This window comes from Panthera tigris, chromosome B3 (genome assembly GCF_018350195.1).
Source record: "Panthera tigris isolate Pti1 chromosome B3, P.tigris_Pti1_mat1.1, whole genome shotgun sequence".
Taxonomy (NCBI): Eukaryota; Metazoa; Chordata; class Mammalia; order Carnivora; family Felidae; genus Panthera; species Panthera tigris.
In genome coordinates this window covers 133537774-133552558 of record NC_056665.1, presented here as the reverse complement: position 1 = coordinate 133552558, position 14785 = coordinate 133537774, and the positions used below count along the sequence as shown (strand labels likewise).

The 14785-nt window shown below is 37.1% G+C and overlaps 1 protein-coding gene across 5 annotated transcripts in view; it reads left to right on the top strand.

The window, feature by feature from the left end:
- The window catches only part of RPS6KA5 (ribosomal protein S6 kinase A5), a 182093-nt gene that overhangs the window by 44575 nt on the left and 122733 nt on the right, over positions 1-14785 (top strand). For 4 of the 5 annotated variants that reach the window (XM_042990377.1, XM_042990376.1, XM_015543383.2 and 1 more), the window contains exon 2: positions 4785-4856. In XM_042990377.1, coding sequence (XP_042846311.1) covers positions 4785-4856 — 72 coding nt within the window. Of the gene's footprint in view, positions 1-2775; positions 2917-4784; positions 4857-14785 lie in introns of all 5 variants that reach the window. The other variant, XM_042990378.1, reaches the window with a different exon arrangement.

Below are 14785 nucleotides of genomic sequence, written 5' to 3'. Positions count from 1 at the left end.
ATGCCTTCTACCCTCCTAGTACAGGGAGGATACCTTTCAAATGAGAGATTTATTTGCTGCCTTCAGGGTAGACCCAGGAGGTCACTGTCCTTTCACTGGCTGTGTCTTAAGGAACTTTAATTCTAAAGAACCAGTATGCCAAAGTGGCGTATTTGGAGGGGGCGTGTTCTGCTCCCCTTCATGATGTTGACTGTAATGAGGGAAGACTTTTGTTTCTCATAATTTCACAAAAAGACCGTCTACTGGAGAATTCCATTGTAGAAAACAGCTGTAAAATCTGGATTTAATGTAAAAAGCAACTATTTAAGGCACTGGAGAGTGAACAGAAGCAGATAGACTCTACTGGGGAGTACACAGTTGGAGGAGGGAAGGGAGGGAGCTATAAGAAGTAACTTTGCCTTTTCACTGATTTTAGCTTCAGGCTAAGTACAGTCTGTACTCTGGGGACTCTGGTGGAAAAACAGTAGTCTCTTTGGCCAGGGAGACTAGAAAACTGAAACCAGAGAACCCTGATCACTGAAGATAGGGGAGAAATCCCAGAAAAAGAAGAGCCAGAGGAGGGGGAGTCCTTAGCTTTTGTGAGCACACATCTCTGACTGCCCTCTGAGCCCTGCGTGAGTACAGTGGACTCAGAAAAACTCGGGTAAAGACAAAGAATCTCAACTGGACTGGAGCTGCCTCCTAAGAAAAATAGTTTACAGTTCAAGCCGACCCAAGATATTTGCCGGCTAAAGGAAAGAAACAACTGTCACTGGAGAAAAAACCAATCTCTCATCTCCACAAATTAACATTTCTACAGTCCATAATTACCCCATATATGGAGAATCAAGAAAATGGAACATATCAGAGAGGAAGAAAATCAGTTGAATTCTACCCTGAGATGAACGAGATATTGGCTGTACCAGGCAAGACTTTTAAAGCAGCTGTTATAATATCCTCAGTGAAATAAAACGTCATGCTCTCAGTGAAAAACAAAACAAGAAATCCTATCAGGAAAATAGAAACAATGAAAAAGAACCAAATGGAAGTTCTAGAGTCGAAAAATACAATATTTGAAATAAAAATTCAGTAGCTGGATTTAACAGTTGAATGGAGGTGCAAAAGGAAAAGTACATGAACTTTGAAGATAGAGTAATAGAAATCAATTTGAAGAACAGAGAGAAAACATATTGGGGGGGGCGGAATGAACAGAGTCTCAGGGACTTTTCAGGTTGAATCAAACAGTCTAACATGGACATAATTGGAATTTCAGAGGAGAGACAGAATGGGATAGAAAATTTTCTTTTGAAAAATTAAGGCTGAAACCTCCCAAATTTGATGAAAAACAAACTTACAGATACAAGGTCCTTAGTGAATACCAGGGTGACTGAACCCAAAGAAGTCCACATCAGTACACATCACGGCAAAACTTTCAAAAGCAAATGTTGAAAGCAGTAAGAGAAACATGATACATTTAAATTACTGCCTTCACCTGGGAAACCATGGAGGCCAAAAGAGAATGGAAGAACATGTTTATATAAAGTGCTGGATATTGAGGAGGGCACCTGTTGAGATGAGCACTGGGTGTTGTATGGAAACCAATTGGACAATAAATTTCATATTAAAAAATAAATAAATAAGCAGGAAAAAAAAGTGCTGGAAGAAAAGAAAAAAGCCTGTCAACCCAGAATTCTTTATCGAAGAAAAATATGCTTCAAAAATGAAGAGGATTCCAGATTTAGTTAGTGGCAGCAGTGACACAACTTGTGAATAGACTAAAAAGCATGGACAGATACGCTTTAAGAGGGTGAGTTTTATGGAATGTGAATATCTCAATAAAAAGATTTGAATGAAGGTAAGAAAGACTCTTTCAGATCAAAGAAAACTTGGAGAATTCTGCGCTACAAGAAATGTCAAAGGAAGTTCTTCGAGGCTCAAGAAAACTTACACCAGATGAAATTTTGGATCCTTGGAAAAGATAAGAAAGATCATCAAAAATGATAAATATCTACAGAAATGCAGAAGTCTCTCTCTTTCCTCTTTCTTTGTAAATCATATAAGGAAAACTGATAGCATTGTCTTGTGCATAATCGCATATATAGAAGATATTAACTCCATTTAATATAGATCAATATTCCATAAAGAATGATTACAAAATTTCTACAGTTTTAGGGAAATGGAACAGTATTAATTATAAGAGGACTGTGGGTAATTAAAGATGTACACTACTCCTTAGGGCAACAACTGCACTAATAATGTAACAAAGTAGAGCTAAAATGCCACATGAAAATTGAAATGAAATTCTAAAAACCATTTAAGTGTTTTGTTGTTGCTGTTTTTAAGTCAGGAAAGTAGAAACATGGGAACAAACAGAAAAAACAAGTCAAGGGGCGCCTGGCTGGCTCATTTGGAAGAGCATGCGATTCTTGATCTTGGGGTTGTGAGTGCAGGCCCCACGTTGGGTGTAGAGGTTACTTAAATAAAGGGAAGAGGCAAGTTAAAAACAAGCAATAAAATGGTAAACCCAAATCCAGCCATCTCAACAATTTCATTAAATTGTCAGTAGGTTAAGTTCAATGGGTATAGGGTTTGGTGTGCAAAATTAAAAAGTTCCAGAGATCTGTTGCAAACACAGTACATGTACTTAACACCACTGTATTATATACTTAAAAATGGTTAGGGTGGTAAATTTTATGTTACATGGTTTGACCACAATTAAAATATTTTAATTATGCATTTAGTTAAACTTTGGAAGGACACTGAAGTCACTTATCCCCCTGAAACTTTTAATTCTAGAAGTTCGCAGTTGGGTCTGACTTGCTTGAAGTTGGAGGCCCAGAGCATTATTTATTTGCAAACACTTATAATGATGCTCAGTGGCACACAACAAGCTCCGTATAAATTTAACTCCTTGAATCCGCATCAGATCCCTATGAGGTAGGTGTTATTTTATTTTCTGCCATTTTATTATGGACATTTTCAAATATACAGAGAATTTGGAAGAACTACATGTTGAACACCCTCCCACTCACTGTCTAGATTCTGTAATTAACACTTATCGTATTTGCTTTATCACATATCTGTCCATACCTCTATTCACCCCTTAATCCATCTTATTTTTTTAAGCATTTCAAAGCAAATTGCAGACATCAATATGCTTTGAGGGTAGATATTTTTATTATCCTCATTTTACACTAGAGGGGACCTGAGACACAGAGAAGTTAATTAATTTGTTCAAGGTCACGTGGCTTTTAAGTGGTAGAAATAGAATTTAGCTTAGGCCTCCTTTAACCACATCTATAGAATGCTGGTTGGCACAATATTAATAGGTATTGCCATAAAAAATAATTTTGTGATCCAATAAATTTGGTAAATACAGTATCTGAGTTTTAGATTCACATGCAGATTTTCATGGTGTAGAATCTATGAAGTTCAGCAGTAAAGAAACCTGTAACCTGATTAACTTTGTTTAAGCCAAGAATTTCAGGTTTATTTGACTTGAAAGCATCTTTTCCCCCTAAACATAACACCAATTAACATCTTGTAGTATAGGACCAGAATCAGTGGAATATATTTTGGAAAATGCTCATTTGTAAGATATCCTAATTTTGTTTATCTAGGACAGAATATTTTTTTATTAAATTTTTTTTTAACATTTATTTATTTTAGAGAGACAGAGCATGAGTGAGGGAAGGGCAGAGAGACACAGAATCTGAAGCAGGCTCCAGGCTCTGAGCTGTCATCACAGAGCCCAATGCAGGGCTGAAACTCACAAACCATGAGATCATGACCTGAGCTGAAGTCCAGTGCTTAACAGACTGAACCACCCAGGTGCCCCTGAAGACTTCATTTTTTAGAGACTTCATTTTTTAGAAGACTTCATTTTAATTTATAGAGAATTGAGCAGGAAGTGCAGAGAGTTCCTTCAGAGCACCTGCCTCCACCTTCTCCCAGAGCCTCCCCTCTGAACATCTTACATTAGTGTGTCTCATTTGGTACAGCCTATGAGCCAATTCTGTGACGTTATTTTCACCCGAAGCCCACAGTTTACAGAGCTCCTTCTTTCTTGTAGTTGTGGTAAAATACGTATCATATACATATAAAATTTACCACTTTAACCAGTTTTTAAAAATGTTTTAAATGTTTATTTATTTTTGACAGAGAGAGAGAGAGACAGAGCATGAGCAGGGGAGGGGCAGAGAGAGAGGGAGACACAGAATTTGAAGCAGGCTCCAGGCTCTGAGCTGTCAACACAGAGTCCTGCGCGGGGCTTGAACCCACGAACTGTGAGATCATGACCTGAGCTGAAGTCGGACGCTTAACCAGCTGAGCCACCCAGGCGCCCCCAGAATATGTTTTTAAAGAGTTAATACTTTCAAACAAATTTTAGAGCTGGCAGAGATCTTAGATTTTATTCAGGTCTGACTTTTGATTTTGGCTCAGGTCATGATCTCGTGGTTGGTTAGTTCCAACCCCACATTGGGCTCAGTGCTCACAGTGCAAACCCTGTTGCACATACTCTGTCTCCCTCCCTCTGCCTTTTCCCCACTTGTGCTATCTCTCTCTCTCTCCCTCTCTATCTCTCTCTCTCTAATAAATACATGTTAAAAGTTTTCCTGTAATATATAACATACAGAGAAGTATACAAAACATAGCTGTGTAGTTTAACAAATAATTATAAAGTGAACCCTGGCTTAACTACCCAAGTCAAGTAGTAAAATATTGCTGGTATTTCAGAAGCCCCCAAGGGCCCCCTCCTGTTCCTGACCCTCTTAATTATTTCTTTTTTCTCTTTCTTTTTTTAGCTAATTTAACAGGACATGCAGAGAAGGTGGGGATTGAAAATTTTGAGCTCCTCAAGGTCCTAGGAACTGGAGGTAAGTCTTAAAAAAGCATTTGTTACTCCTATGACAAAGGATTGGTATCTCCAATACAGAAATCAGTTAAAATTTTAAAAGCGTAAGGAATCCAGTGGGAGAACTGTCAAAGAGCACAAACAAACGATTCATAGAAAAAATACAAAAGGAAAAATTTGGAAGAATTGGCAGGGATTTAGGAAAACCAATTTCTTTTACCCTGCTGTTGGGAATGTAAATTAGTTCAGTCTTTACATAGGACACAATACTAAAATCCCTAAAATTTATAGAGAGCTTGTTACTTGCCAAGTATTCTGTGAAATACTTTATGCTGATTAACTCATTCACTCCTCACTCCATTTTATTCATATCCACTGGTCATCATTGTTAGTAACGAAAAACCCAAGACCCTTCAGAAACCTAACAAAAGTTAGGTTTGAGTTTGGTTAAATTGAACAGGGATCTTTATGTTTTGTAATTTAGACAATAGGATTGAAATGATGTGTTTTTAACATTTTTGAAAATTCTCCATAATGTAAGAAGCTTATTAATAAGCTTAAAAAAAGGCTACAGACGAGAGTGTGCAACATACCATTTCTGTATGAATCAATGTCTACATGTGCACTTGACCCTTGAACAATGCAGGGGGTTACCGGTGCCAACCCCTGCACTGTTGGAAATCTGTGGGTAACTTTTGGTTCCCCCAAAGCTTAACTACTAATACAGTCTACTCTTGACGAGAAGCCTTACTGATAGCATAAACAGTTGATTAACACATAGTTTGTATATGTATTATATGCTGTATTCTTGCAATTAAGAAAGCTAGAGAAAAGGAAATGTTATTAAGAAAATCATAAGAAATAGAAAATATATTTGCAGTACTACACTGTATTTATCAAAAAAAAAATTACATGTATAAGTGGACTCATGCAGTTCAAACCTCTGTTGTTGAAGGGTCAGCAGTATATATGAATATAGAAAATTCTGTGGAAAATCACCAAAATGATAACAGTGGTTGTCTCAGGTGGTAGGATTTTGGACGATCTTGGTTTTCTGCCTTATACATTTCTGTGCCTCCTGGATTTTTGCTGCTGCCATTCTTGCTGCTCAAGAGTCAGGGCCTCTTGGACGTACAGCCTGTGCAGTTGCAGAGACCCCCACACTCAGAAGAGCCCCATGTTAGGTTTAATGCTCTGCTTTCACTGTCCTGAGATTCTAAGTACTTCATGAGCAGAGCATCCCACATTGTCATTCTGCAGTCGGCCCACCATTTACACAGCTGGTCTTGCCAGGAACGCACCTGGTCTCTTCAGCTCTCTCTCTGGGATGTGTTGCTCTGTAGGTATGCCGCTGTGAGAACTTGGGACTCTCATTTTCCATCTTTAAGGTAGGGATGAAAAGGAGGATTTTAATTCTTTATTTTTGCAGTCTCAACAGGCCCTATTGTCTCTTTCCTGGAAGGGGAGGGAGAGCCTCAGAAAACAGACTATTTTTCTTCTCCACTAAAGTTTAGCTTCACACTCTCAGGGGCCTGTATGCCTTCCTAGATTCCCAGCCTCTTACCCGCCGTTGTCCGCAGGAAGGCACCTGCCCATAGATTCCTAAGTGCCGAGGCTTTTAGCAGGAGAAAAGTCCTTTCTCTTGGGCTTCCAGGATCAGTCCCAGCCACTGCCCTCGCATACCACGTATGCAATTTGTCTTTAGGTCATTCGGTATTGAGCTGTCATGCCTAGGGCCTTGCCATATAAGCTTTTCATGATTTTCCTGAGTAGTTCAGCATATTGTATAGAGCCAGCCTTTACAGCTGCCAGTGCATAAGCCCTATAATTTATTTTCATCAGCTAAATATTTTATTGTCAGGAAGAGTTTAGTATAATTGTCAACTTGGGAGAGTTTACTGTGCATTCTCTCCATCAGATCATTTGTAAAGATGTATTTTTAAAACAAACTAGCCTCACCCTACCATATCATTAAGAAATCATGCTCGCAAAATATCAAAATAATGTCTTTTATTCTTAACGTTTGTTTCCTCTTTCAAAGGCAGTATCTCCTCGAAGAAGAAGAAGGGTCACAACTGTATGGTGACTGAATTTCCTTAGAAATAGTTTGTGGCATTTTGTCAAAGGCTTTTTCAGGTCAATTTATGTTATAGCCACAGAATTTGTTTTATCTGCATGTTTTTTATTCTAATAGCTTTACTGCAATATAATCACATGCCATATAGTCCATCCATTTAAAGTGTACAAGTCAGTGGTTTTAGTATATTTACAGATCTGTGCAACCATCCCCCCAGCCAGTCTTAGAACATTTTCCTTACCTCAGAAAGAAACTATGAACCCTTTGTCTATTACTTCCCAAGCTTGCCATCCTCCCAGCCCTAAACAACCACTGACCTACTTTCTATACATTATATTTGCCTGTTCTGGATATTTAATGTAATTGAATCATATAATTTGTGGTCTTTTGTGTCTGGCTTCTTATAGTTAGCATAATGTTTTATAGATTCATCCATGTGGTAGCATGCATCAGTATTTCTTTCCTTTCCATGGCTTAATAATATCCCTCTATATGGATATACCACATTTTGTTTATCCATTCATCCGTCAATGGGGTTTTTGGATTGTTTCTGCCTTTTGGCTATTATGAACAATGCTGCTGTGAGCATTCATGTATAAGTTTTTGTGTGAACATGTGTTTTAATTTCTCTTGGGTACATAGCAGTGGATTGCTATTCCATGTGATAATTCTATGTTTAATTTCTTGAGGGACTACTAGACTGTTTTCTAAAATGGCCACATCATTTTACATTCCCACCATTTTATATTCCCACCAGCAGTGTATGAGGGTTTCAATATCTCCACAACCTTATCAACACTTGCAGCTGGTCTTTTAGAAAATAAGTTATGAAAATCAGCATAAGATCATGTTTTATTCCAGATATGGTCAAAGCCAAAAAACTTTTATTTAATATTAGCAGATAACCTCTCTGAAGCAAAATAGGCATGGAAACTACAGATCTCCTCAAGCCACTATTAACATGTAATATTAATTAATTTTCATCGCTGAATTTTATAACATGTAACAAAAACCATGAAACTAATTCTGTTCCTTGATCTGTCAATTTTATATTTGGCAGTATATTCCAAATACATAAGTAGAAATAGAAAGGCAGTTTATGTTCTCTTTCTGATAAGATGACAGCTTGCATATCTTGGAAAATCTTCCTCATTTTTAAACCCCTGAAGTGCTGGATAAAAACCTCTAAAGAAAGTCTACTAAATAGTATAGGTCAGCTTGTAAGAAGAAGAAAAATCCTTGGAATCCAAAAGGAAAACAGAACAGGAATCTAGAGAATAAATAAGCCCCTTAAAGGCAAAGGTTATTCTGGGGAAATGTACCAGTAGATTGTGAGCAGGTTCTTTGGGCTTAGCATTTCCATGCCTGGTATGAGGGACATCATCTAAGACTCCCAAGAGGTAGAAAAGGCTACTGCTTAGCAAACCACTAAATAAGAAAAAAAAAAAAATCCAGTCTGCAAAGGGAGGTGCAGAGGAAATTTTTCTGCCTCAGCATTGGCTCTGGGTGAAGGGAAAAAATAAATAAAAGCGTTCCCTGAGCATTCACAACATAAGCCAGGCATCATGCGGGTTTGCAGCTTGAATTTGTACACATTTGTGTAATTCCAAAGAACAAAAAATAGGTAGGAATTTAGTTTACAGTCGTACTGAGTTGATAGTATTCCCAGGTGCCTAGGAAAAGCAAATGTAAATCCTCTTTGAAAGAATAAACTGTTACCTAGACCATAAAGAAGTATCGAAGAAAGTTTTACAGACATGGTCTTAATTGTCAATGATCACAACATCCAAGAAGCAAGTCTCCATGAGTGAAAGACGTGGAAACAACAAATAGCAAAATTAGACCTGTAGAGACTATTGGAATTATTAGGTCTGAAATATGATATAAATGTTGATATGGTCTTTAAAATTAAACAGAGCTTTGATTGTAATATTAAGGAAAAAAAGCATGCTACAAAATGGACAGATTTGAAAGAGAACCAATAGTAGTTCTAGAAGTTGAAAAAGTAATTCAGATTATAAACTCAGTAGTTGGTTTACTAGCAGATGAGATGTAGCTAAAGAGAATTAACATATTGAGAGATGGATTTGAGGAAAATGTGCAGAATATAAAATGGAGGAAAATGAGATGGCATTTATAAAAGAGAGATTAAGGGGCACCTGGGTGGCTCAGTTGGTTGAGTGTCTGACTTCAGCTCAGGCCACGAGCTGGTTAGTGAGTTTGAGCCCTGCATCAGGCTTGCTGCTGTCAGCCCGTCAGCCGGTCAGTGGGGAGCCCACTTCGGATCTTCTGTACCCCTCTCTCTGCCCCTCCCCTGCTTGTCCTCTCGCAGAAATAAATAAAAATTAAAAAAAAAAGACACTGTAAAAGAGAGATTAAGACATGGAGGACAGAGAGAAGGTACAAGGTTGTCTGATCAGAAATCCTAGCTGAGAATTTACTAAGATTGATTAAACATGTGAATTCACAGGTTGAAGAAACAGAACAAATTCCAAGCAGACAAGTATATAGAAATTCTCACATGAATACATCATAGAGAAAGTGATGAGCACCAGAGAAATACCCTAAAAGCAGCCAGAGAGAAAAGACTTATTTATGAAGGAACAATGATCAGATAAACAGATGACTTTTCAACAGCTACCATGAAAACCAAGGGAGAGTACACAAATATCTGCAGAATGCCCGGAGAAAATAAGTCCGTTTAGAATTGTATACCCAACAAAACTATTTTTCAGAAGCGAGGGCGAAATAGACGTTTTCAGACATACAAAAGCTGAGTGTGTTTTCCACCAACACGTCCTCACTAAAAGAATTTCTAAAAGACCTAGTTGTAGGGAAAAAGGAAAGTAATCTCAGGAGAGTTTCCGAGATGCAAAAAGGATTGGATCTAAAGAAAATCTAAACAACCATAGCTGTAATGTTGAAATTGTGGGGTTAAAAAAAGAAAACTGAATCACTGGACAAAAATAGCATACAGTTTGGGAGGTGATAGGAGTTAGTGTTCTGAGGTAGTATTCCGCAAACTTTAACATGCGTATAAATCTTGCAGTGTGTAAATTTCCAAACTGATTAAAAAAGACCAGTCAACCTTAATATTCTGTAACTGTTAAGGAAATTAGTAAGCAAAAACTTTCTGCCAGGACAATAGTTGATAGAGTTTTAAGAATGAGTTCTGCCAAGCATTCAACACATAGATAATTCTCATCTTCCACAAACTCTTTCAGAGGATAGAAGAGTGGGATTCTTTTTTTCCAGTTCATTGGATGCGGTATGGCTTTGATTTCAAAAACCACAAAGACAATATGAGGAAGGAAAATTATAGGCCAGTTTCATCCGTGTGAAATTTTTAATAGCGAATTTATCGAAATCAAACCTGGGGTATATTTTCTTTCAACACAGTTAATACTTTGTCACATTACCTGCTTCAGCTTTTTGAGTGGTATGATTCCAGGTCCTTAAGATAACTCTACAAAGGTGAAGAATGAGTTTATCAAGAACGTTTTACTTGGGCATTTTCATTTCATGCTTTTTCGTTGCCATATTACCAATTATACTCTTACTTCTCTTAGGAGAAGACGGAATAACTAAGGTGTCATTTGTAGGTATTTCTGTATTTAAAATCACATTTTTGATGACTAAATGGAGTAGGTGGAAACTTTTCTTATGAATATAATAAAATCTCAATTTTTATTCAAAAATTTCACCACTAATCTTTCAGTTTCATTACCTTTTTAAGATAATTTTTTTCCAACACCACCTAGAATAATAGAAAAGCCTCATCAGATGTCTTTATGTGTCAAGCCAGGTTTTCTTTGGAAGTGAAACTGAAAATTCTTCTGATGAATTAATTTTTATGTGTTTTGAACTATGTAAAATGCTATTCACCCAATATCTTGAAGACTTTGTGGAATATTAAAATATCAAAGATTTGCTTTTTGATCTCATACTTAAATGCATGTAATATTCGTTTCAAAACCTCTCTTTCACTCAGAGTGTTGATTTATTTCTCTTTCCAGCTATCTTGTTCCTGTTGGTCTATCACTAGTCTGTCGGTCAGTTTCCTAAGATAGACACTTGGAAGTAATTTTTGATTTTTCTCTGGTTTTTATTTCTTATTTCTTACAAAATCTTATAATTTTTCCTTCGAAATGACCCTTGGATTGACCTTTTCTGTTCCTTGTGCCATCACTGATAGATATTACCTTGTACATGGATTGTTGCTGGGGTTTTCTTAACTGGTCTGCTTTTCTGCAAGTTCTCTCTTCTGTGTTATGCATTTTACTTATATTCTGTTATAAATGGTATGCATCCTCATTAAAATTCAACATTACTGCGCTTTTCTCCTATTTCAGAATTTATAGTGCCTCCCCCTCCCCCAGTTAATTAATTCAAATCCAAATCCTTTTGCCTTGTTTTCAGACTTAGCTTTGTTTTCTCCTGTCTTTTTTGTCCAGTTACCCTGATATTCCACCTACTTTCTAATCTGGTTACTTTTGTTTTACTCCCCTACATTTAGGCATACTTTCCCATATTCTGATGCTCTGCCTTATCTTTTTTCCCATAATCCTAGTGCTCCTTTTCTCTTCTGCCTGTCCAAATCCTGCCTAGATCCCTTCCTTCTCTGAATTGGGGTGCTGAAATTCCTTTGCAGAGAACACAGCACTGAGTGGTTCTCTGAATTTTCCTTCTTTTCTGCTATTTTCCTTCTAGATTGTAAGCTCTTAAGATCATTTTCATACATCTGTCCAACTCTGTAGCCCTGCCCCATCTCCATAGCTCACAACAGTGTGAGATGATAATGGTCTAATGAGTATATAATTCATGCTCTTGTCTCTAGCATGATTCTTGAGATTGATACCTCCAAGTCCAGGAAATAGCTTTGGTTCATCTTTTAGAATTATACTTGACTCTTGACCAGTGTGGCAGTTAGGGGCGCCAACCCCCTGCCTAGTTGAAAGTCCGTGCATAACTTTTGGCCCACCAAAAACTTAACTACCCTCCTGTTGACTGGGAACCTTACTGATAATATAAATAACTGATCAACACATATTTTGTGTGTTATATACATTATATACTGTGCATTTAACAATAAAGCACGAGAAAAGAAAATATTAGGAAAATCATAAGGAAGAGAAAATACATTTACGGTATTGTACTGTATTTATTTTTAAAAAATTAATGTGTAAGTGGACCTGTGTAGTTCAAACCCATGTTCAAGGATCAACTGTATTTTGTTTCATGATGAAATTTTAGATTGTTTGTGCGAATACTGATTCTGTTTTCATTTCTCTCCTTACCTTTTCTGCTGCTTTACTTTTAACCATTTGCTTTCTCTGAGACATGTGCCCAGGTAGAGGTGAAGAAAGGCTTTAAGCATACCCATTGTGTACATTCTTAGTACTTCTAATGCTTAATGGAATGGAGCATGATGGTTTTAGCTAAAAAAAAAACTTTAGTATTCTCCTTGAATTTTCTTTATTCATCATACATGATCCTGTACTTTGGAGATCTTTTGTCATTACGCCTCCCCAAAAGTTAAATAAAGTTTGCCATGTGACCACAAAGGGTGCCCCCGAGTTGATTTCCTCTTCGAGTTTTAGTGCATTCACAACTGTGAAGTACTTCGTATCCAGGATGACATAGCAAATTCAGGCTTGAATCTTGATGTTTTCATTACCTACTTGTGTTCCCTGGGTAAATCACTTGAACTCTGAGAGCCTAAGTCCCTATTGGCATAAGTCAATAATACCCATCTCACAGTGTCGTTATAAGATTAATGAAATAATGGATATGAAGTGCTAGTTGCTGGATAACCATCAGTTGTGGTTGTTTATTGAATAGGAAACTCCACTGTAAAGCTATATCCTAAATTTGGAAAAAAAAATTATTTGGGACTTCTTCATAAGGATAATTAGTTTTTTCATATAGATATGTTAGCATATCTGGGAGTAATTTCAACAGAAGTTATATTTCTAATAAGAAAAGTCTAACAAATGAAAAACTGCTTCATAAATGAGATATTGGTAGTTGAAATTTGATGAACATTTCTAAGAAGTTGATTTGTCTATTACCTTAAAAATAACATATCAAATGAAAGGATTGTGTTTCTTATTCTGCTTTCTTCTTTTAACTATACAGACATTTTAGGTTCTGAACACCCTTTTATTTTAGGTTGGCGATCTTATACTTAAATATGCAGAAAATGAGTAATAAAACATTTAGAGTGCCTGACACATAGTAACTGCTGTATAAACTTCAGCTAGTTATGTAACTAAAAGAGAAAGAAGCCCAGCTTCTTAAAAGAGATAATATAATGCATTAGCGAGGTCTCACATGAGCTTGATACGTGTCATTTTTTAACAAATATTTTATGGTACAGCCTAAAATATGTCCAGCGAGAGAGGAATAGAGCCACCAAAGATCTTCCAGGTTTCAGGCTGGTTCTTCTGGTCCATTATCCACTCCACAGCCTGAGTGATCCTTCTTAAGTGCAAAATTGGACATGCCACTTCTCTGTTTGAAACTTTCACTTCAGGGGCACCTAGGTGGCTCAGTTGACTAATAAGCATTTGACTCGATTTTGACTCAAGTCATGATATCACGGTCTGTGGGATGGAGCCCTGCATTGGACTCTGTGCTGACAGCATGGGGCCTGCCTGGGATTCTCTTTCTTCCTCTCTCTTTGCCCCTCCCCAGCTCGTACTCACGCTCTCTCTCTTTCTCAAACACTAAAAATAAACTTTCAGTTCATTCCCATTGCTCTTGGGATTCACTCATTTACATGTGTTTATCAAGAGGCAAGTACTGTTTTGGGTGCTGGGCTTAGAGTAGGAAGTAGTAAAAAAAATGATAGATTACATACAAATCTGCAAATTGAATAATAAGGATCTAGGCATTTAATGTAGTCATTTAATATAGAATTATTCCTGAGCTTATGAAACCTTAGAATGAGTACTGGCAAGGTACAGAAATTCAAAATGCCTTACCTCCAGGAATGTCTAGTGGGCAACTATCATTTGTGCCTACCTCAGCCCCTGGTGCCCTCATGAGAAGATAACTTTTTCCTTGTTGTGTTGATTTTTTTTGGGGGGGGGGGTCATCTAATCAATAGCAGATCTTGCAAGCTGTTGCATGGAAATACTTATTTATCCAGTAGAGAGACCATCTTTTGGTTGCTTACCCCAATCTTAAGTGCCATCCTTGAAATGGTGACTCTGGTGTTCTTTACTCATTTTCCCAGACTCTATGAAAATCATCCTTGATGGGACAGCCTTTTTTTTTTTTTTTTAATTTATACTTCAGCGTTCTCAGAAGCACATTTTCTTTATTAAATGAGACAGATTTCTATTTCTCTTGGGTAATTTGCCACTAGAGGGTGCTAGAAATTACACTAGGCAACTTAAAGACAGATACTTTTTGGTGATAGGATAAAGGGGAATAAAACTTTGGTTGAATCATGTAAAAGACTATTTTATAAAGTATGCTGACTTAGCCATCATTTTTCATTTTATTCCCTTAAGTGTTTGGAAAATATCCCTATTAAAATAGTACTTTTCCAAGCATGTATTCATGAATTGTCAAAATTGTTATTCAAAAAAGTTTATAATTCTGCATCTGTATATATCCACTGTACCTTATGCTTCAGTGTAAACCTACAGTGTTTATGGAAGCCTTAGAGGTTAAATGTTTGTAATGATTTATGCCATGATCATAAAATGATTCCATAGGAAGATGTTGGTTGACATTGACATGATACAACTTATTACTGATGCTGTCGTAGGTCATGTCAGCTAGAAGCAGAGGCCAGGACAGGGATTTAGGTGCATGTGATTAATTGCAGGAATGCTCTCAGGAGAGAGTGAGGGAAGCAGAAG